Source organism: Periplaneta americana, chromosome 3 (genome assembly GCF_040183065.1).
Source record: "Periplaneta americana isolate PAMFEO1 chromosome 3, P.americana_PAMFEO1_priV1, whole genome shotgun sequence".
Classification (NCBI taxonomy): Eukaryota; Metazoa; Arthropoda; class Insecta; order Blattodea; family Blattidae; genus Periplaneta; species Periplaneta americana.
In genome coordinates this window covers 179,681,895-179,705,931 of record NC_091119.1, presented here as the reverse complement: position 1 = coordinate 179,705,931, position 24,037 = coordinate 179,681,895, and the positions used below count along the sequence as shown (strand labels likewise).

Sequence of the window (24,037 nt, the reverse complement as noted above, 5' to 3'; positions counted from 1 at the left end):
TATATATATATATATATATATATATATATATATAAACGGTAATTTATCACGCGGTCACGTCAGCCTGGGTGGCGCAGTCGGTAAGTGCTGACCTATGCCCGAGGTTGCGGATTCGATCCCGGCTCAGGTCGATAGCATTTAAGTGTGCTTAAATACGACAGGCTCATGTCAATGGATTTACTGGCATGTAAAAGAATTCCTGTGGGACAAAATTCCGACACGCCGGCAACGCTGATATAACCTGGGCAGTTGCGAGCGTCGTTAAATAAAACATAATTTAATTTTAATTCATTCACGCGGAAAAGCGGAATATGACGAATTTAGTATCTACTGAGGTTTGTGAAACTTTTATTTAGCGTGAATGGATTACAGACGAGCTTTTCTCTATGGATATCAGTACTCTTGTATCAATGCGGCAGCTCTCTGACGTGTTTGTGTCTATCGAGGTCGGAATCAGAAGGGGGCGTGAGGTGTAATGTTACATTGCTGTTTGCATGCACGGCAGCTACGGTCGAATTCATTTCTGTCTTTCGCAGCGTAGCTATGGGGAAAATTTCCGTTCTGTTACGAATAGTGATAGTGACCTTTCTGGGTGAGTAGTAAGATTATTTTAACTATTTAAACATTTAGAGCGATAAAACTACAAAAGAAATATTGAGAGTTGAGGATAGAATATGTTTCTCTGCAGAAAAAGACATTCAGTATCACGTAAACAGAAAAAAGCGGTTTTCATTTTAGAACGCAATATGTATACAGACTAAGCTGATCGTGGATCGACCGACAGGATGATTCTGGAGGAATAGTAAATATTTCAAGTGGTGATAGTACGGATTATTCTAAGTACAAACATCACTGAAAAATCACGAGCTATCTTACTAGGAAATCAGAGACTTCTATCGAAATTTTAACAAATATGTTCTTCCAGCTGTAGTTGTAAATAACACTGAAACCCCGTTTAGTGCAACTGTGAAAATTCTGGATGTTCATATCGATGAACACTTAAGGGGTTAGGTACAGCTTACAGCAGACACATTTTTGGAAGTATTCAACATTTTTTTTCCCTCCATTACTGTATCTTGTACAATAATGAAAATTGGTATGTGTAAAACACTGTCCTTCTGCCATATGAAAAAAAAAAATATATTTTTACGATTAAAAAAATTACTTATATATATTTTTTTTTTCAAAATTCAAAATGGTGGCAGTTCACTGTGCAGTGATGAAGCTTTTCCCTCATAACTCATACACTTGGTAACTTTTTCATGTTCTCTCTCTTTTATTTTATTGCTGAAACTCATGTTTACAATATCATGCTCCTTCAAAAACATTCCTTAATAAATAATATTCATTTTTTATTTTGTATTAGAGGAACATACTGATATTTGACCACTTTTAAAATGAATTTATTTTTTATCATACAATCTATCAAAGGTGAAGGAGTGATCTTGCATCATATTGTAGATATGACATGTATAAATAAAATACACACAAAAAATTTCATCACAGAATGTTGGATAGTTTTTGAGTTATGTGAGGAACGCTTCATCACTGCACAGTGAACTGAATTTTGAAAAAAAAAAAAAGTAAATACAGTAGTTTTTTTAAATCGTAACATATTTTTTTCATATAGCAAAAGGACAGTGTTTTACACATACCAATTTTCATTATTGTATAAGATACAGTAATGGAGGAAAAAAGTTGAATATTTCCAAAATTTTACTGCTTTAAGCTGTACATAACCCTTAAACTAGACCATACAGACTAAACATGTATGTAAGAAAGTATTTTCTATACTACATTCACTTCGACGAATAACAAATTTTCTTCCTTTTAAATTAAAACAAATCTTAATCCAGGCACTTATCATGCCACAGTTCGACTGCAGCGACGTTCTGTTAAGTGATCTCAGTCATGATCTGACTCAAAAATTACAGCATGTCCATCATACCTGTGTTCGGTTTATTTGTAATATCCGTCTCTATGATCATATCTCACCGTCTTTCAATGAATTGTCTTGGCTCCGGCTGGCTGACAGACGCAGTTTGCATTGCCTTTTTCTTCTCTCTCAGATTTTGCATACATCAATTCCAGAATACCTTGCATCATTATTTCATAATTCATCCGCACATCATAATCTGTATACCCGGTCACAACACGGCACTCTATTGTCAGTCCCTCCCCACAGAACTTCTGCGTATTCTTCGTCTTTTACAGTAGACCTATTCGTTCTTGGAATTCGTTCCCTACAGATGTTAGGGGCTGCCCGACCTTAAACATTTTCAAGTCCAAAGTGAAACATCTTATTTTAGAACGTATCCCAGGATTAAAATTCGCAATTGTAATTAGTTTATAAATAATCATCAGGCTTCGGTCTAGGGACACAGAGTAACCAGTATGAGGTTTAGAGTACACGGGGTATAAATGACGTCATGACCCGTGTGGGGTTGCTACAACAGCACAGGTGGGTCCGTAATGTGCATTACCATTGTGTGTATTGCTGCTTGGCTGTGGTACGTGTAAGGGTACGTACAAGTTGGAGCGACGATAAACGATAAAAGAAGCAGAGATGCTATATCAGAGAGAATTGAAGCATGCATTGTCATTGAGGTGTGCATATTGGAGTAACGATAAAAGCGAAGATACGCGATAAAAGCGACGAAAAAGATAAGTTCCATTTTCTTCGCTCTTGTCGTTCATATAATCTCTGATTAGGATAATATTGATCTGTATAATGACCGGTGGTTATCAATATATCCGAACATTAATAGATTTATTATTATTTCGGCATATTAAATTAATTGTTGTAGATATTGGCAAATTGATCAGTTGTGTATTTATTCGTGATACATTATGTGATCACGATAACCAATCACAGCACAACGAATTTATACTACCTTTGGGATGAGAAACGGGTTCAATTTTGTACGTATTTAAGTTATATTAACCTTGAACCTAGCAGCTGATATTTCCTATATATCTTCTTTCATTAAGTGGATGTATAGAATATCTTCTACTGACTATTTCGTTTATATGACGTCATTCCATTTTCGACCAATGAAGTGTAATGAAATTTTGAATTCCAACCAATCACAGTCACACTTTGCGATAATTTTTGCAGCTAGATTTATCGCTATCAATTTATCGCATGGTCGTTCTTTTGTTTAGTCATTGTCGCCAATTGTTCCCTCGTAAATCGATGATCATGAATACATTAAGATGCAACTACACGGTTAAACTTTTCTTCCAGCTTTAAAGCAATGAATCAAGATTAATATATTTACGCAGTGAAGACGACGCTCAAAACGGCGCAACATGTAGACACAAAATCTTCATGCATCTTAATTTAACGTACGTTTTAAACTCAATTCTTTCAATATTCTTCCCAGATTGCATGCATACGCGATTGGAATATTGAACTGTGTAGATGCAGCTTTAGTTCCGTTACACACTACAGCGAGAATGCATTTGTCGAGCTATAAAAAATGTTTTCCTGTAGCACGTAGTAAAGGTCGAAATAAGGCACAGCTGACACTAGTCCTGCTCACACACAGGTAACCTATCCTATATTGTAGCCTATAAAATACATCTTCATCTTCTAATTCCATGTCCATTGTAGGCTATCTGAAAAGAATTACATTCCTTCATTCAGATTAGATAACTGCGTTTTCAACAATTGTTCATTTAATTAATGTATTAATCAGGTTACTGTAATTATATTATAAAATTTTAAATTAAATCATGATTTCAGCAGATAATGAAAATGTATTTATGTTATAATAATAAGTCAAAAGTGCAGTACATGTAATTAACATTGTTAAACCTGTATTTCGCTTTTCGCAATTGGCATTACTGAATAGTAACATCGAATTTCTTTATTGCAGTAATCGATATTCATCTATTTCAACTTCACAATGTCTGAATAGGTTAAGTATTCGTTAATATACAATTATTAACATTTTATGATCGAATTTTAGGGATATATTATTTACATTTTTATTTTATTCATGAAATAGTCCTAATAAATGTCACTCGAGGTCTGAGATCTGCAGATAAATCCACGAGCGAAGCTTCCCGCGTCCTCGTCGCTCCGATATGAACGCTTGATTCTTTGATAATACCAAAGCGTCGCTAGGTCATTTCTTTTATCGTTTATCGTTGCTCCAACGTGTACCTACCCTAGTCTTCGGCGTAGGGACACCTGATTGAAGGTTACAACTCACGTTAATACTTTAATGATAGACATTTATGTACTGTATATACTGTATTAGTCAAATCCACTCTCCTCACCTCCACGCTGGGGCACCCTGGGATCTTTTAAGATGTGAAAGAGGGAGTGCCTGTGCGCAAAGCAACGGGAAGCTATGGTGATATCACAGTCTACTATATACAGTCGCGAAGCTTGAGGTGTTTTTTTTTTGCAAATCTCGTGATAAAGCGCTCATAGCGGTTAGCAACTAGAAACAATAGACTGTCCATGGTCGACTTTGGACTGTGTCGTATTTATATCGAGTGCTAGCTCGTTGCGTATTTCACATTGATGCTTGTGAAATGTTCGTTACTGGTTATAATGAAAATGTTAATGGCTAAAATACAATAATTGGAGTAATAATATGGGACAAGGAGGAGACGTTTGTAGTGGTACAAACTGTAGCAACAGTAAGAGAAAGAGGCCAGAGTTATCCTTTTTCCGATTTCCGAAAGATTCAGAAAGGTTCCTGGGTTTCCACAAGAATGCTGTGCAGAAACAAAACTCTTAATTTTGAAGTTCTTTGTGACTGTTAGAATACATTATATCCTTAAATTTCACAATGAAATTTTTCAGTTTAACCGAAAGGACATTAGATACCGATTAAAGTTCTGTCACTTAGGCTGCTAAATTTCCAGAGAAATAAAGGTTAGGTCTACTTTTTTTTTTTCAGAGGATATATTTTTAATTGTAGCTATTAATTTTGTTATTATTTTTATGTGTTATTTTACTAAAGACGTAGAAAAATTAAGTTTGTTAAGTTAAGTTTTCAATTCTGGTAGGATTATTATTGCTTAGGCCTACTTTTTTCTTCAAATGATATGTTTCTAATTATAGCTGTTAATTTTGTTGTTATTTTTATTTGTCGCTTTACTAGAGACGTAGAAAAAGTCTGTTACAATAAAATTTATTGATCACGTTTTATTTCCAATTCTGGTGTGATTATTATTGCTTAACCTCATCCCACTTTGTTAACTACGTAAGCCTACACTACAAGTACCGGTACACGTAAGTTATTCCATTAATTCATATTTCCATTATTATTGTTGTAAAGAGAAATGCAAATTAATATTTATTGGTTTCATAGTTAATTATCGCTATAATCTTGAATGAGTGAAGCTATTATAGTAAATTTCAGTTCGTTTTGCACAAACAAAAATTATATTAACTTATTTCTTGCAGGTATCTTCGAGTTTATGGTGGAATCTAATATACTTCATTAAAATAATAAATTAACTTTATGCATTTAATATTTCAATAATGGAAGGAAGGTGTTAATTTTTCCCAAAGAACACGACAACGAAAGTGTAACATATTTTGTTGTCTGCTAGGAGAGAGATCTGCGATGATGAGGCGATAGTAGCGATCCTAGTGGTGGGCAACTACCCATGTTTGCATTTTTACTACATATTGAGCTTCGCGACTGTATATAGTAGACTGTGGTGATATGGTGTTAGCAGAAGACGAGATGATACTAAGGGGTATGCTAGTGGAGCTAAATGACAGCTGTGAGCAGTATGGAATGAAGATAAATGCAAACAAGAAGAAGACCATGGTTATCGGTAGAAAATTGGGGGTAAATTTACGAATTCTAAAGGGAGCAGTAGAGCAAGTGAACAGCTTCAAATACTTGGGGTCTACTATAAGCAGTATAATCGCCGCGCCTCATGCATAACATGTCGGCATCATACAATATCGTGCGGTGTGCTTTTAAAACATAATTTGCCGACCGATTGCAGCTCTGTAGGTTTCACTCTAAGCGTCACGTTGTCACGTCTACTTCCTCGATAATAATAAGCACGAATTCTCAAGTTTACCTTCTTCAGTTTTCTTCCTATGACCATGGTTTTCTTCTTGTTTGCATTTATCCTCATACCATACTGCTCACAGTTGTCATTTAGCTCCAGTAGCATATCCCTTAGTATCATCTCCTCTTCTGCTAATATCGTCGTAACAAATGAAAGGTTTTTCAGGTACAACAACAATCAAATTTTAACACATCGTTATTAGTTAGGCCTACCGGTACGTAATATGAACAAATGCAAACATAATTATTAAAACCATAGCTTCACACTTTGTAATTAAATTTTAACCAATTAACTTACACTACTAGTCCACATCTGTGGAGTAACGGTCAGCGCGTCTGGCCGCGAAACCAGGTGGCCCGGGCAAGTTACCTGGTTGAGGTTTTTTCCGAGGTTTTCCCTCAACCCAATATGATCAAATGCTGGGTAACTTTCGGTGCTGGACCCCGGATTCATTTCACCGGCATTATCACCTTCATCTCATTCAGACGCAAAATAACCTAAGATGTTGATACAGCGTCGTAAAATAACCTACTAAAAAAAGTTACACTAATTACAGCAAAAATGTCAAATTTAAAAGAATGAGAGTTAAGTCCTTTCACCTATCGATATGTAGGCCTAATTGTTCAAGTTTTATTTTTTTGTGCGAGATCGTGCGTATTTGCTTGTTTTCCGCACAGAACCAATACGCGGTAAGTGTGAAATACCACATTCACTATTCCCAACGTAACACACATAACAACTTCCCTCTTCTTACCGCTTAAGCGCGACATTCATTTTACTGCTTTAGGCTTTTAACATATTATTTTTAGAGACGTTTAACATAGTAATAATTATAAATTGGAAACTTACCACTGCAATTTCACCTAAATTGCAATGTTAATTATTGTTTTTAAATATTTGCAAAAATTAAGTAAAGTCTACTACTCCACGAAACTTACTGCATTTCTGATACAAGTAACATTAAGGAAGCCGTGAAAAATCAACAAGATTCCAGATGCCGGTGTTATTACTGCAATATGTTATATAAATAATATTGTTAAAATATTAAAATGAAAAATAAATCATTACATAACCTTACCGTTTGTTTTAAGTTCGCATTTATAGACTGGGGGGGGGAAGACAGACGTATATCACGGCCTGCTGGAGTATAGTAAACACAGAAAACATTTTATAGCAACAATGTTGAAGAAAGATATTTTGGTTTTCCGAAGTTGTCGTCATTAAACAGAAACCAACATAGAGATTTCATTGCAACTAATTAGAAATTCGTGTTTCAGGTATGTAATAAACGATCTTCGCACAAAATAATGTACGATACGCGAGCGGTATGTTTGTTTTCATGTTCTCGGAAATTAAAAAAGCTCAACTACGTTTCGCTTTTTCAACCTTTTCCTCGAACATGAAAACGTCAACATACCGCTCTTGTAACGTATATTACTATTACATGATGGAACTCTATTTTTCTTGAGTTAACTCGACATTGTATGCAATTTAAGTTGCATCGTAGACGAATACCTTTATTACTTTCATTCCGCGATCATAACGGTATCAATAATTTTCCACGGAAAGTTTTTCAGTTCGTTATCCTGCATATAGTGAGTGTGTGTATCCACTCTGTTGTTGTGTTTTGACCACAGCCGGCCTCACTCGAGCACAGGACGACCCGTGCCCCAACTCCACCTACATCTCCAACTTGTCTCGACTGAAGAGCTACGTGTACTGCTCGTACGACAGATGGATCCGTCCAGTTCGACAGAACAACGAAGCGGTCCCTGTTAAGTTGTGGTTCGTTCTGAAGAGGATTGACTTCGTGAGTTTCATTTTTTCCTCCAAGAAAATGTGACAGACTGTAGAGTTTTCAGCGCTATTATTTGCATAAATTTGGTAATTTTCACAAATTCTCGTTATTGTTTGATTACGCGCAAAAATACACTTTAATTACGGTTTACTAACATACATAATGCCCCTGATCATATATATAGGGTGATTCAGACTACCCGTAACAGTCATTTATTTCGGAGACTAGTGCATGAAAATTTTCGAGACAAAAATATTTATAACTAAACCACATGTGAACTTTCACTTGAGCTTGATTTCATCAATCAGCTCTAACAGGAAGTAGGGTCAGTGGCGTATCACTTTAAAATTTCAAATGGGAGTCGGGGTCAAATAGGGTACCATTTGATAGAGCTCTTCAAAACAAACAACTTTCATAGGAAACGTTTTTATTAATTCCTACTCTGCCAGTCACTTGACCACGCCGAAGTTTTAGGAGTCACTGACAGTGTTAGAAGAAGAGTACAGGTGTGTGCTGCTCAGAAGGGCAGATAGTTTGAAAATTTATGAAACATTAATAGAATTGTCAAGCCTTTCAGTAACTTCTGTCAACATTAATTGTCTTGTTTACATTTTCGTCGTGTAACATTTCTCAATACTGATGGCATTGTCTTTTTGTACGTTTTCTCATTGAAAGAGTAGGAATTAATAAAAACGTTTCCTATGAAAGTTGCTTGTTTTGAAGAGCTCTATCAAATGGTACCCTATTTGACCTGACTCCCATTTTAAATTTAAAGTGATACGCCACTGACCCTGCTTCCTGTTAAGGCTGATTGATGAAATCAAGCTCAAGTGAAAGTTCACATGTGGCTTAGTTATAAATATTTTTTTTCTCGAAAATTTTAATGCTCTAGTTTCCGAAATAAATGACGTACGGGTGGTCCGAATTACCCATTGCCATTTTGTAAGTTTTCTCATAGAAAGAGTGGGAATTAATAAAAACGTTTCGTATGAAAGTTGCTTGTTTTGAAGAGCCTTATCAAATGGTACCTTATTTGACCCCGACTCCCATTTGAAATTTTAAAGTGATACGCCACTGACCCTATTTCCTGTTAGAGCTGATTATAGGGTGATTCACGAGGATTTACCGCCACTTTTTCTCAATATTTTCAGAGTTACACCCTAGATCATATATACCCAGATTGCTCGGCCTTATAGGTTTTGACGGTAACAACTTTTGTCAGGTTTACTATGCTACCATCTAGTTGTTACATAAGGAGTCACGTCATAACTCTCTCTTTTTTTCTTCAGAAATGTATATTTATTTAAGTACCAGGTCGCAAAATGGACCCATGCCTTTTACAAGATGTTTGTGACATAGTACATTATTCAGTATAAAAAATACAATTTACATTCAAACGTTTTCACCAAGAGTGAAGTGTTTTACAAGAAATCACTCATTCATTAAACACGAGAAATTACTGAACTATTGAGCAATGGATTTGGATGTGTTCTTACAGATTTTATAAATTTGTTTCTGGCATTTTGAATATAATCACTAAATAACATTATATTTAGTGACTCATATAGTTGACAGTTACTGATATCATATTCTGCTCCCGTGATTGTCCTACATACTGATCTTTCTATTCCATCCAGTCTTTTAATATGACGTATATCAGTATTTGACCAAATTTCACAAGCATATAACATATATGAACGGATCAGACAAGTGTATAATAAAACTTTGAGATTAACTCCCATTTAAATTGCATTAGCGACTGTACTGCCATCTCGTGTTCGTTTACGTGGAACGAGTGGCGATCCTGGTGGTCATTCTCTTCAAAATGCTACCGATTTTAACATAGGGATGAGCTATCTGTTATATATATGACCTAGGGTTACACTAACTTGAAGTTGTTAGTAAAACACCTATAATTTCAATCAATATCGAGGATTCAACACGATGTCATTGAATTATTACAAATGCATAATCTAAAAGTAGGCTTAAATACTGTAACAATGAATGGAAGTTCAGTACAGCAAGATTTCAAATAAGAAAAGTAAGTGAAATGAAAACAAACCATCGGCGTGGCTCAGTCGGTTAAGGCGCTTGCCTGCCGGTCTGAAGTGGCGTTCGGGCGCGGGTTCGATCCCCGCTTGGGCTGATTACCTGGTTGGTTTTTTCCGAGGTTTTCCCCAACCGTAATGTGAATGCAAAGTAATCTATGGCGAATCCTCGGCCTCATCTCGCTATCACCAATCTCATCGACGCTAAATAACCTAGTAGTTGATACAGCGTCATTAAATAGCCAAATAAAAAAAATAAAACGAATGGACTTATGTAGGGTTGCCAACTTTTTTTTGGTTGAAATACGGGAGACTAAGAAATGGACAAAATTTTACATAGAAAATTCGTAAATTATTCCGTTCACTTACTAAAAAAAAGACTTTATTCTACACTTCGGCAGCTAGACTTAAATTAAGAGTATTTTGAGACAGACTTTGTTTCGCGTAATAGTTGACGTCGACTGCAGTTTGCAGCTCTCATTTCAATAGACGTGTCGTGCTTCTCTTTCGGACATACGAGTATGTTTAGTTATTGTTCGTGAGATAAAACATCCTCTTTGTATGAGCATTAATACTTGGTATGCTTAGAACAGAACTAGACACTTTTTCCAAATTTATAATAGGCCTATTAATATATATATATATATATATATATATATATATTTATTTATTTTGAACAGGTGAGCATTAAAAGCCATTTCTGGCAAGCATTCCCTTCTACAAAGACTGGAGATTTAAAACCGTCTCTTGAACAACAAAATTCACCGTATAAACAATCATCATTAACGGAAAATTCAGATATGTAGGAAAGTGGTTTTTATCTTATGCAAAAATAAGGGAGATAAATATTCGAAGAGAAGAAAAATACGGGAGCCGGGAGAATGTTAAAAATTAGGAGAAAATATGGGAAATCCCGGAAAATACGGGAGAGTTGGCAACCCTAGACGTATGTAATGCATTTTATGTGAATTATTGTGTTAAAAAAGGGGAAATAATACATTTTAAGTCTCTTTGTTTTAGGATGACAAGAAGGATATATTGAAAGTATTCAACATATTTGTCATGGTAAGTATATTTCATCTTACTACATTAATATTATTGGAGACGTTGTTGGTGCCAAAAAAACCCAAAGAACCCGCAGATGGAACGACATGTTATAGGATACATTGTTCTAGAAGTTGGACATGTCTTTCGTTGTTTTTCTCCACAAACGTAAATGTTAACTGTAGTTCGACAGCGATTTTTCTGGGAAAAAGTATCTTGCAACTGCTGCTTCTTCGTTTCGCTTGTGCGCACATTGTAAATACATCTAATGGTGATAACTTCAGGTGCCTCATTAAAAATATGGGTCACTCCTCTCAATTTGTAATTTACTAACTGATCTTAGAGGATCACAAACGCTGCATGAGTAACCGAATTGTTTACTGCAAAATATTTTTGAAAGTAATTGCTGATCTTTTCATAATGTTCTATACATAGCGTAGAAGTGCTGTTATATTGTTGGTGTAGAAGTTTCTTGTTCATTTGATAATTTTGAGTTCACATGGAATTTCGTCTACAGGTATGGACAGATGAGCACATGAAGTGGGACCCATCAAAATTCGGTGACATAAAAGATTTTCGCGTCAGTAGTTACAGCGTGTGGACACCTGACATCGGCGTTTATACCTCGTAAGTAAGAAGTGCAGATTTATTCTTTTGAGTACAGAGTGCTAAAAATGGAATCACATTACAGTATAGCCTACTTCGGTTAAAGAGTCATCGGAGGGACCAAAGATAATTACGTCGCAATAAATGAATGAGTGAATGAATGAATGAATGAATGAATGAATGAATCAATCAGTCAGTCAGTCAGTCAATCAATCAATCAATCAATCAATCAATCAATCAATCAATCAATCAATCAATCAATCAATCAATCAATCAATCAATCAATCAATCAATCAATCAATCAATCAATCAATCAATCAATCAATCAATCAACCAACCAATCAATCAATCAATCAATCTTCTTAATGTATCCAGCTGTTTGCTGACAACATAAAGTCCACTATAGTCCACAATTGTTTTTCACGGGAAATGAGGGGTATTTTGATCGGTGTTCATTACAGATGCCTGTTGCTAATAGCCAGAGTTGGGGTGTAGTCAATATATACTGCAGGCCTGTGTCTTCTGCAACTGGTACTGATGATTTTAATTTACTTCTTTTGTGGTTTATGGATGGGCAATATAGAAGAATGTGGTCCAGATCTTCATCATGATTATTACACCACAGACAAGTAGAATTATCAGAACTGTGAAATCGGTGTAGGTACAATTGAGTGACAATGTGACCTGTTATAAATAAATAAATAAATAAATAAATAAATAAATAAATAAATAAATAAATAAATAAATAAATAAATAAATAAATAATATAAATAAATAAATAAATAAACAAACAAACAAACAAACAAACAAATAAATAAATGAATGAATGAATGAATGAATGAATGAATGAATAAATAAATAAATAAATAAATAAATAAATAAATAAATAAATAAATAAATAAATAAATAAATAAATACCTCCTATCCTATCCTATCCTATCCTATCCTATCCTATCCTATCCTAAACTAAACTTTTGTTGCTTCATAAGAGTTTTTATCTAATGTTATTTTTCAGTGCCGACCAGACTGCATTCAACCCGTACCTACGGCCCTCTGTATGCAGGGTGTCCAACACAGGGGAAGTGTTATGCGCTCCTCCTGTCACGCATACGACCACCTGTGCAGCCGATCTGAGGCGCTGGCCTTACGACACGCACAAGTGTGGCCTGGTGTTGGGGTCCTGGAGCCACAGTGGCGAGGAGCTCAATCTCTCCCTGAGAGAGCCCAGTGTAAGCGAAATGTGCCATAAAATAATACTTACTTACTTACAAATGGCTTTTAAGGAACCCGAAGCTTTATTGCCGCCCTCACATAAGCCCGCCATCATCGGTCTCTATCCTGTGCAAGAGCGATAATAATAATAATAATAATAATAATAATAATAATAATAATAATAATAATAATAATTAGGGACCGGATTTTTCTTTCAGCCTAACCGTATATAAATAACAAATCTTTGCGAATCTTGTAATTTACTTACTTACTTACTTACAAATGGCTTTTAAGGAACCCGAAGGTTCATCGCCGACCTCACATAAGCCCGCCATCGGTCCCTATCCTGTGGAAGATTAATCCAGTCTCTATCATCATATCCCACCTCCCTCAAATCCATTTTAATATTATCCTCCCATCTACGTCTCGGCCTTCCTAAAGGTTTTTTTCCCTCCGGTCTCCCAACTAACACTCTATATGCATTTCTGGATTCGCCCATACGTGCTACGTGCCCTGCCCATCTCAAACGTCTGGATTTAATGTTCCTAATTATGTCAGGTGAAGAATACAATGCGTGCAGTTCTGCGTTGTGTAACTTTCTCCATTCTCCTGTAACTTCATCCCTCTTAGCCCCAAATATTTTCCTAAGCACCTTATTCTCAAACACCCTTAACCTATGTTCCTCTCTCAGAGTGAGAGTCCAAGTTTCACAACCATACAGAACAACCGGTAATAGTATAACTGTTTTATAAATTCTAACTTTCAGATTTTTTGACAGAAGACTAGATGATAAAAGCTTCTCAACCGAATAATAACACGCATTTCCCATATTTATTCTGCGTTTAATTTCCTCCCGAGTGTAATTTATATGTGTTACTGTTGCTCCAAGATATTTGAATTTTTCCACCTCTTCGAAGGATAAATCTCCAATTTTTATATTTCCATTTCGTACAATATTATGGTCACGAGACATAATCATATACTTTGTCTTTTCGGGATTTACTTCCAAACCGATCGCTTTACTTGCTTCGAGTAAAATTTCCGTGTTTTTCCTAATCGTTTCTGGATTTTCTCCTAACATATTCACGTCATCCGCATAGACAAGCAGCTGATGTAACCCGTTCAATTCCAAACCCTGCCTGTTATCCTGAACTTTCGTAATGGCATATTCTAGCGCGAAGTTAAAAAGTAAAGGTGATAGTGCATGTCCCTGCTTTAGCCCGCAGTGAATTGGAAAAGCATCAGATAGAAATTGACCTATACGGACTCTGCCTTTAATATACTAAAATTTGGTACCGGTACTACATATTTTTACATATTTACCCCACATTACATATTATGGCTTGGTATTACATAAATCGACATATTTAGGAGTTTTATTCATTTTTACTTCTCTAAAAGAAAAAAAAAAACTTTTGTTGGGGAAGTTTACAATTTGAAATACACAGAGTTAAAAAGCTTTTTTACCTACCCGAGAAAGAATGTATTTCGGAACGAAACATAACGTCCTTAATTACAGGAAGTAATAGGGGCACTCACTCCTACCGCCCACTGTAAATATGAGTGAACATAAAATGCAAACTTTCCCATACAACTACCTTATATTGTAAAAATCACTCAGAAAGCAGCGTTGCCTTCATGCGGTGGAGTGGGACGAGGACGACATGATTTGTCTCGAACTATAATTGTTCTGCACACGTCTTAACAAGCTGTTCCCATGCAATTGCAACCTTACCCACCCTCTTCGTAATCCTTTCGGAGAAAATTCATGTTAAGTTTGAATGAGCCGCAATAAAATAACCGACTTTTGGAAAGAATCTGGAGTAAAGGAACAAACTGGTAAGATATTGAAATAAATAGCTTTCCAGGTTATTGCTTGACCTCTTTACTTTAAATTTAGTAGACCTATATGGAAATGGGATTTTCCGAGCAATTAGAAAGTATGGTTCTCGGCTGGAATAATCCTACCCTTCTGAATGAGACAGGAATGTCACTTTTCAAACAACAGTTTGTAAATGCCTATAGTTTGAGGTTTTAGTAGGTACTTTGTTTCTTACAGGGAGCAGCTAAAATACATTATGTAATTAGGCCTGCATATTGCTTACCGCCGCTTTATGCGGAGTATTACCTACTCTATACCTGCCAGATATTGCTATTAAATATTTCCATGATTTTACATATTTTGTTACATATTAAGCTTATTTTTCTTACATAAATATGTACATATTTCACACCTTGATATTACATAAAAATCCGGTCCCTAATAATAATAATAATAATAATAATAATAATAATAATAATAATAATAATAATACTAATAATAATAATGATTCTGTCTACAACCGCTAAAACCTTTGCAAGATATGTTGGTCCTTTTGGAGATGACTGAAGTGCATTTGTGCCTGGGATGATGTACAGTAAAGGCTGGTTCACAATAATTATTACGAAAGCTGCTAAGTGAGAGAATTAAAAACAGAATTGCAGACCGTTATTTAAACAAGAGAAAATACTTACTGTAGTGAATCTTTATATATATTTGAATGTTTACTTAGGGTTAAAAAGGGAATAAATAACTATATTAGTAGACGAGATATAGGCTACATAATTATAATACCGGGTCCAGTTATCTTCTACTTCAACCGGCAGTTAGATTGAATAAATCGAAGTGTTGTCTTGATTCAAATATCTAAAATTGTTCAACAAACTATGTTATGAGGCTCATAGTGTTACCACAGTCTAGTATGTCACGAAGCTCAATACGTACTAAATATGCATCCATAGATAGTTGCTAAACACTAGGATCGCTAATATCGCCTCATTACAGACATAGTACCAGCACAGTCTATTGTTCCTAGCACCTTCACAACTCAAGCTTCGCGACTGCGTATACTAAACTGTGGTGTTACTTTATCTAGATTTAGAAACGTCTTACGGAAATGGCTTTTTATAATCATTTTTATTAATGAATACACAAAATAAAGTTAAAATACAGAATAAATTATCAGAAAAGTTCATAACTCATAATGCAATTAGACAGGGTGACTCCTTATCAACACTCTTATTTAATATTGGTCTAGAGCGAGTTATTAGAAAGATTGCCATTAATCCAGGGGGAACCATATTTAATAGAATGTTTCAATACTTTGCTTTTGCTGATGATGTAGCTGTATTTGCACGGAATGTGTCATCCTTAGATGATGTCCTCAAACAGATACATAATGAGACAAATGCTTCAAATTTAAATATTAACAGAACAAAGACAAAGTATATGAATAACATAACCACGAGAGACAATACTGTAAAAACTGTTGTCTTAAATGAGGTTACTTTTGAGAAAGTGTCAAGATTCCGATATCTCGGCTCGATAGTCACCGAGGATAACAACATATTAACTGAGGTCAAGGATAAAATAGCCATTGGTAATCGATGCCTCAGAGCATTAGATAAAATTATAAGAACCAGATATATCTAAAAAAAAATGAAGGTGAGGATTTATAAAACAATTATTAAACCTACGGTGACTTTTGGAAGCGAAACCTGGACTCTACCTGAACGAGCAATAACCATCTTAAATACGTGGGAAAGGAAAATTTTAAGAAAAATTTATGGCCCTATTTATGATAAGGGAGAGTGGAGAATTAGGACCAATTCTGAACTACAAAAACTATATAAAGATCCAAGTATTTTCACTGATATAAAAATTAGACGGCTGGAGTGGCTGGGCCACATTATCAGAATGGACAATAATAATATTCCTAAAAGATTACTAGATGCCACGCTAAGTGGTAAAAGAAGAGCAGGAAGACCTAAACTACGATGGTTGGATGATGTTCAGGATGTTCTAGTTAAAGCAGGAATTAAGAGATGGAGACGGAGAGCCCTAGAGAGGGAAGATTGGGCGGCAATTCTTAAGGAGGTCAAGGCTAAACTAAAAGGGCTGTATGACTACAGATGATGATGATGATGATGATAATCCTTTTTATAATGTGAGTGAATATTTTGAACAAGTAGGAACCCTTCACTTCTAATTTTAATTTCAATTTGATTTTTAATCTGTACTTGTGTTTTTGTATAGCATTTGTTTTATGTTTATGGCTGTAATTAAAATAAATTAAATTAAAATTAAACGAGAACGAGAACGGAAATATTGTTAAAATAAATGTATTCAAATGTGAGCATTCACAATAGTTAATTGTGAATGCTCATATTTAAATACATTTATTTTAACAATATTTCCGTCTCCATTTTGAATCTTGCGCACACCACTTTTAACACTTGAATATAATAAATTGATGATGTTAAATATGAAATATCTGTCCGGCTTCGTGTTAAATGTGGTGTACGCAAGATTCAAAATGGAGTACCAAGACCTTTCTACGAGTCAACTAGTACGCAAATACAGGTCAGAAGCCGGACAGATATTTCATATTTAACACGAGTAAGTCCACTAGTTCATCAATTTATAATATTTCCGTTCTCGTTCTCGTTGTCGTTTCCGTTCCCGGTTTATTGTGGATCAGCCTTAAGTAGGCGTGGTGGGAGGAAGCGGAGAGAAGTGGAGGGACATGCATCCAAATTAGTATTAGTTTCTTGCGTTCAAATTTTTCACCACTAAGGCCCGTAACACACTTGAAGAGTTTTCGCTAGCGAGAAATGTGTTGCGAGAAAGAGGCGGAGAGCCTTCCTCCACACACTTGGCGAGTTCTCGCTATCACAGATCATACCTCGCTATGATCATCTATGCACTGCCTTCATGCAGAAAGCATTTTTCTGATTATAGTAATCACTCGTTGGGGGAAATATTATAGGTTATGTATTTACGTATATCGTCGTACTTTACAAATTACATACGAACGCTATGTTGAATCTGAGTATTCAGATGATGAGGAAATGGAGTTACATGAACGCATTCTGTTAATGAAAAGAAAAAGTAGGCCTAAAGTTAAAGCCAGAAATATCTGAAAATTACATTGTATCTTACGAAAATAAGGGCGAGTTTTGGACACTGGTTTCGATTTGAATGATGATACGTTTAGGCGTTATTTCAGGTTGATTGGACCACAGTTTTTTGCCATTCCTGATATAATAGAGGATTCTTTGCTATGTTCTGAATAAATTTATGTAAACTGTTAAGACATAGATACATTATTTAAAATGTTCAATTAATACTATTAAATCTCATCAAAATAAAATATAGCCCTATTTATTTTCAGATACGCTGATATTTGTCTCCAGATTTCTTCTTTAAGTTTCGTGTTTTTATAGTTTTCATCCCGTGTATCATATAAATAGGCCTACGGGTGACATCGTACAAGTTCGATAAGTTTCTGACTGCAATTATCAGCCATCTTTCCTCATTTTCAAATAAAAACAATACAATTCATCGCCACCTGTGATATCTTTTTCTACATTCAATCGTCATAAAGAGTATGAATGTCAAACATCTTTGATAAATGTGTCAAGAAAATTCGCTGAGCTACCGATTCCAGCGAGAAACTCGCGCGAGGTGTTTGCCTCGAACGAGAATCTCTTCCAGTGTGTGGACGTCCATTTGAATCCATGTTATCAATTTTTTAGTTTTCTCGCAACACATTTCTCGCTGGCGAAAACTCTGCAAGTGTGTTACGGACCTAAAGCTTGTCTTTCTTGTGGCAGATTTATCTTGGTCAGTACAACATGAACCGAGAGTGGCATTTGGTTTCAATGAGGGCGTACAAGGAGGTTGAAACGTACGGCAGCAACAACACGTATCCGTCGGTCACCTACGAGTTCGTCCTGCAGAGGCATTCAGGAAGCTACGCTGCCATAGCTGTAATGCCAGCAGTTGGTGAGTATCGAACTTCAACTTCATGTGGTTAACTGTAGTCGCCGACTGGGGAATGTTTTGGATTAATAATATGATTGAATGAATCTCGGGTGGAATGATGTTGACACCATACTTGGGGAAACCAGCCAATAGGGATTACAAAGAATGGACACTGAGCGAATTTTTCTGTGTTTTGTTTCTCTGTGCGCCGGCGTTTAGTTCCACTTTCAAGCGCTAGAGGTTAGTGTAATCGAACACACGCTAAGATAATAATTGAGAACAGAAATAAAAGTCACAATATAAACGACATAAAACAGAAAATAAAGTTAACACAAAACAACATAAAATATATTGAGAACAAAACAACATGAAGTAATAATAAATATAATAATTTTGTGATATTATTAACACCTCGAAGACGATACATTTCTTTGATAATTGAGAAGAATGATTAAGTAGGCAACACGCCATATTATTTATTTAAAACTGAATGTGAGTCTTTCTTTGCTTTCTCCTATATTATTTGCTAACGCAGTGCTGATGTTGCTGACGCTGCTGACGTACTGGATGAAGGCGGACCACGCTGACCGGCTGATTCTCTCTCTCCTCAGCCTGTTTTCTCACTTCGTCTTCCTGCAGTACCTGGGCAACATGCTGCCGTCCAACGGCGACCAAGTTCCTCTTCTGAGTCAGTAAATCATTAATGTCATTTATTACTATTATGTTCTTTTACAAACTCTTAAGGAACATCTACAAGGTTCAACTTTCCTTTCAACTTCAAGGATAAAAGAATTAATAAAAAATAACACATTAAATTTGTAATGAATGAGTTACTATGACAGCAGTGATGTATTAAATATTATTCCACGGAAAATCGTTTCATAACATGAATTTTTTTGTACTCCAGCATTAAAAACACTCTTTATCGTGAGTGAAAATCGTGCATTATATTCCACATTGACCACCTCTGTGGTGTATGGGTCAGCATGCTGGTCTCTTTTTCGCAGAGAGCCCGGGTTCGATTCCCGGTCGAGTTGAATATCCTGCTTGAGGTTTTTCAGGATTTTCCCTCCATCGTAAGGCAAATGCCTTTTTTTTCCTTTCCATTATCGAATGACTTTGTCAATAAATATACTAAAAAGAGCAGGAGATAAACGGCAGCCTGATTATTTAATGTGTTTTCACTCATGAATCTTCCTTTGTAAATAGTTATAATGGCGTTAAATACAGACTTTGTATAACTTTTATCATGTGTTCTGGAAATCCTATCTTAATATTTTATAATTGAAATATAATCCAATTTTAATTTTTCCGTCGTTTACTTCAGCCCATCTGTAGATTTAAGTTTTTAATGTTAACCCGACAGTGACATTCTACCGAGACTCTATGCTACTGGCCACCACTGCCCTGATGGCTACCCTCGTTATGCGGGGGCTGGGAAGGAACTCACTGGCCGCTCCTGTCTGGGTGTCCGATCTGTCCAGCAGGGTGTTGCAGAACCGTTTCGGACAAGTTTTGGTCTTCCACAGCTTGGATCCAAAGGTGAGACAATACGAAAAAATGATATTCGTTTTGCAGATATAGACTGCTTTTGTTCAGCAAACCTCAAAACACTGGCGGCTGGTGCTAATGTGCCCACATGATATGGGCAATTTGTGGTGTTGTTCTAATAGGCTATAATTTGTTTCACTTTACGATTATACATTTTATCCAGTTACACCAGCGATGTCATCCCGTGCTGTTCTTCAATTTCGTTCCAACAAAAGCACGCGTTCGAACCTTACCCCTCCTGCTTCTCCTCTCTTATCTGCAGTCATTCATTGAACGCAACGCGTGTACAGTAAGATGGACGAACAGTTTCTAAAATATATTCACAGAGTCTATCTATCCTAGATAAGGTATACTATACTATACCATACATACATACATACATACATACATACATACATACATACATACATACATACATACATACTTACGTACATACATACTTACGTACATAAGTGTTTTGCCCATGGGCAGGTCTTTCACTGCAAACTCAGCATTCTCCAATCTTTCCTATTTTCTGCCTTCCCCTTAGTCCCTGCATATAATCCAAATATCTTAATGTCGTCTATCATCTCATATCTTCTGCCCCGAACTCTTCTCCCGTGCACCATTCCTTCCAGTGCATCCTTCAGTACACAGTTTCTTCTCATATATTATATGTAACAATCTTCCTATGAATTACAGCAGTCTACGAGTACAGCAAATAAGATACAGAGTGATCCAAAAGTATTAGGTCTATATCAGGCCTGCAGAACTGTAGCTCTTGAGAGCGACTGCTTTCCTCCCCTCTTTTACCCCACCCACCTTTTCTACCTGTGCGGTCACGGCGTTCTAGTTACGCTCGGCTGCATCAACATTCATTCTCGGAGCGGAAGTCGATCATACTCAATGGAAATGGAGTGAAGCTGACGTCATAGTTCCCCTACTTTGTGAGTTCTGCAGGCCTGGTCTGTATAATAGTACGGGCACAAGCCTTCTGCAGTTTCTCATTATGCTTTTGCCATAAATGACTAAATCCTCAAAAACCGACATAATACATCATGACATAGATACGAGTACGATGTAAGAGTAATGGAACGGAGAAAAATTCTCTCCGGCGCCGGGATTTGAACCCGGGTTTTCAGCTCTACGTGCTGATGCTTTATCCACTAAGCCAAACCGGATACCACCCCGGCGTCGGACAGAATCAAGTCAGATTAAGCTCCAACTCTTGGGTTCCCTCTAGTGGCCGCCCTCTGCACTATGTCATAGAGGTCTATGAACGTAGGACGGAAGTCCATACATGTGCTGAGGTGCACTCGTTATGAGTGACTAGTTGGCCGGGATCCGACGAAATAAGCGCCGTCTTAAATCACGAAGTGATTTACGCATATCATATATATTATTATTTTAATGTACCGAAGTACATATGATATTTCGATGCAAATATTCTGCGTCATCATACGATGTAAGAGTAATGGAACGGAGAAAAATTCTCTCCGGCGCCGGGATTTGAACCTGGGTTTTCAGCTCTACGTCATAGTTCCCCTACTGAAAACCCGGGTTCAAATCCCGGCGCCGGAGAGAATTTTTCTCCGTTCCATTACTCTTACATCGTATGCTGACGCAGAATATCTGCATGGAAATATCATATGTACTTCGGTACATTAAAATAATAATATATAGATACGAGTGTTAACCCCAAGCCCTACACTTCCAGGCATATCCTGTTGTAAGTAGAAAAGCGCATATGTCAATTAACGGCGTATTATGATTAATTAGCGAAACCTTGTATCTTTGTCCTGTAAAAATTTCAGCACGATATCTTCAGTAGTTCCTGAGATAATGGGTAATCAAATAAGCAAATTTAACATTAATCTCCTCTTGAATTGGTGACTGTTGCAGGCCGCCGCAGCCGTGTCAGAGGCGTCGGGAGGGGAGGGCGCCGGCTTAGTGGAGGGAGCAGCTGCAACGTCGGGGTGGAACACCTTCACGACGCTACTCAACCTCCTTCTCTTCATCCTTACATTGTTAACCTACTTCATACTCTTGGTGGGGTTCATCCCGTAGTACAGCAGGGGTGGGGTAAATTCGTCCCACTTTATGTTATTTTATGATTCACTGATAAGAATAAGTATTTTTATTACAATCAGTGACATTAAAAACATCAGACATAACAACGTACTGATTTATTTTACTTTTGTTCTACTAGTACTCTGGAATCGGATTCGGGAGGAATTCTGGGTAGAAAGTGTACCCAGCGAATAGGGATTATAAAGAATGGACACTGAGCGAATTTTCCTGTGTTTTGTTTCTTTGTGCGCCAGCGTATAGTTCCACTTTCACGCGCTAGAGGTTAGTGTAATCGAGCATACGCTAAGATAATAATTGAGTATAGAGTTGAGACACAAGATCCAAACATCGCCTACCTTATTGCATAATCCAGTAACGCTTTGCTTCAAATAAATTCAAGTTAACAGCTTTTCCTTATTTCTCAGTGATAAACTAGTTGTAATACTAATATTTTATATTTCAGATATCATACATTATATTATAAAATAATATAATACATTATAAAATTAAGTATCGAATTCGTTTAATATTTGTATATAATATAATATAGGTATAGTCCACACCTGTGGAGTAACGGTCAGCGCGTCTGGCTGCGAAACCAGATGGTTCGAATCCCGGTCGGGGCAATTTACCTGGTTGAGGTTTTTTCCGGGGTTTTCCCTCAACCCAATACGAGCAAATACTGGGTAACTTTCGGTGCTGGATCCCGGACTCATTTCACCGCCATTATCACCTTCATATCATTCAGACGCTAAATAACCTAGATGTTGATACAGCGTCGTAAAATAACCCAATAAAATAAAATAAAATATAGGTATATGGTTTTACTTCTCATAAGAGTTTTGTTTTTCCATTTTCAGTACTATCAAATCATTACATATTTTAATTGTTGTTGGGGTCAACGTCTCAAGTCTCATTATAAAGGAACTCTAGAGTCTAGACATTACAGTTAATGACGGATGTATTATTTTATGGATTCAATTTATTTTATTTGAGTACATAATATATTAATTATATGTGTTATATTTCCGCTGTGTCGACTGCTAGCTGGTGTGATGTCAGCGCCAACTCTAGAGAGAAAGCAGAATCTCACACTCTAGCTGGCTTGAAGGTCATTGAAATTAGTCGGCTACATCAAAGGTACCGACGCGAAGTGTCCATTCTTTATAATCTCTATTCGCTGGTGTACCTACTCGTGTTCGATAGGCGCTCCCACTCAAGCTACGGTTTGTTTATGCCGATAACAGACGAACATCACCGGCGATCATCATCGTGGTATCTATTATCTGTAATATTTTTATATCAATGATGCTGCTTTCTTTATAATTATGATCTGTGGTGCAGATCACTAGCTTCACAGAAGATGGCTGTGCTAGCTTCGATGATCATCGCTCGTGATTGCTCCTGAAACAAGTTCAGGACGATTTGTGTCGCGTACCGATCAATTAGAGTAGGTCATGTTCCCAGAACGTCACAAAAATGGCCGTGCTCAAGCATTCCTGAATATCAGCTGTTATGGATTATAACATCAAATATCATCATGATGATCGTCTAGTGGCCTGATACAGGTCTCCAACCGTCTTTTGTGAGATCTTCCAACGGATCTTTTCCCGCGTGGTATGTATAAATAAATCTGTCTAGTTAATTTGGAGTGTTCTATTCTTTTTACATATGTTGAAGTCAATATTCCCTGTGTTTTTGTAAATATTCATGTGTTCGTTTTAATTAATTTGCTAGTTAATCTTTCCCCTTATAATCCGAAAGACTACAGCCAACAGTTTTCCTTAAATAAATTCCATTTCTGAAACAATTAAACGTCGATATAACGTAGAATATAGCAGAAAGAAAGAAATACAGAATTAATGTAAG

General features: G+C 36.4%; 1 protein-coding gene across 1 annotated transcript; it reads left to right on the top strand.

The window, feature by feature from the left end:
* The first annotated feature begins 437 nt into the window (after positions 1–437).
* LOC138696867 (neuronal acetylcholine receptor subunit alpha-10-like) lies at positions 438–22,275 on the top strand. Its single transcript, XM_069822320.1, has 9 exons — positions 438–592; positions 7,692–7,864; positions 10,921–10,965; positions 11,462–11,571; positions 12,566–12,779; positions 18,418–18,589; positions 19,104–19,256; positions 19,935–20,110; positions 22,001–22,275. The coding sequence occupies exons 1-9, from the start codon at positions 544–546 to the stop codon at positions 22,163–22,165; spliced, it is 1,257 nt and encodes a 418-aa protein (XP_069678421.1). The 5' UTR covers positions 438–543; the 3' UTR covers positions 22,166–22,275.
* The last annotated feature ends 1,762 nt before the right edge of the window (positions 22,276–24,037 follow it).

What these genes read in the sequence shown, in the direction of transcription:
- LOC138696867 (XM_069822320.1), top strand. Translation starts at nt 544, where the DNA reads ATGGGGAAAATTTCCGTTCTGTTACGAATAGTGATAGTGACCTTTCTG. An exon ending in AGTGATAGTGACCTTTCTGG is followed by an intron (nt 593 to 7,691) that starts GTGAGTAGTAAG and finishes TTTTGACCACAG; the next exon opens with CCGGCCTCACTCGAGCACAG. An exon ending in TCCACAGCTTGGATCCAAAG is followed by an intron (nt 20,111 to 22,000) that starts GTGAGACAATAC and finishes TGACTGTTGCAG; the next exon opens with GCCGCCGCAGCCGTGTCAGA.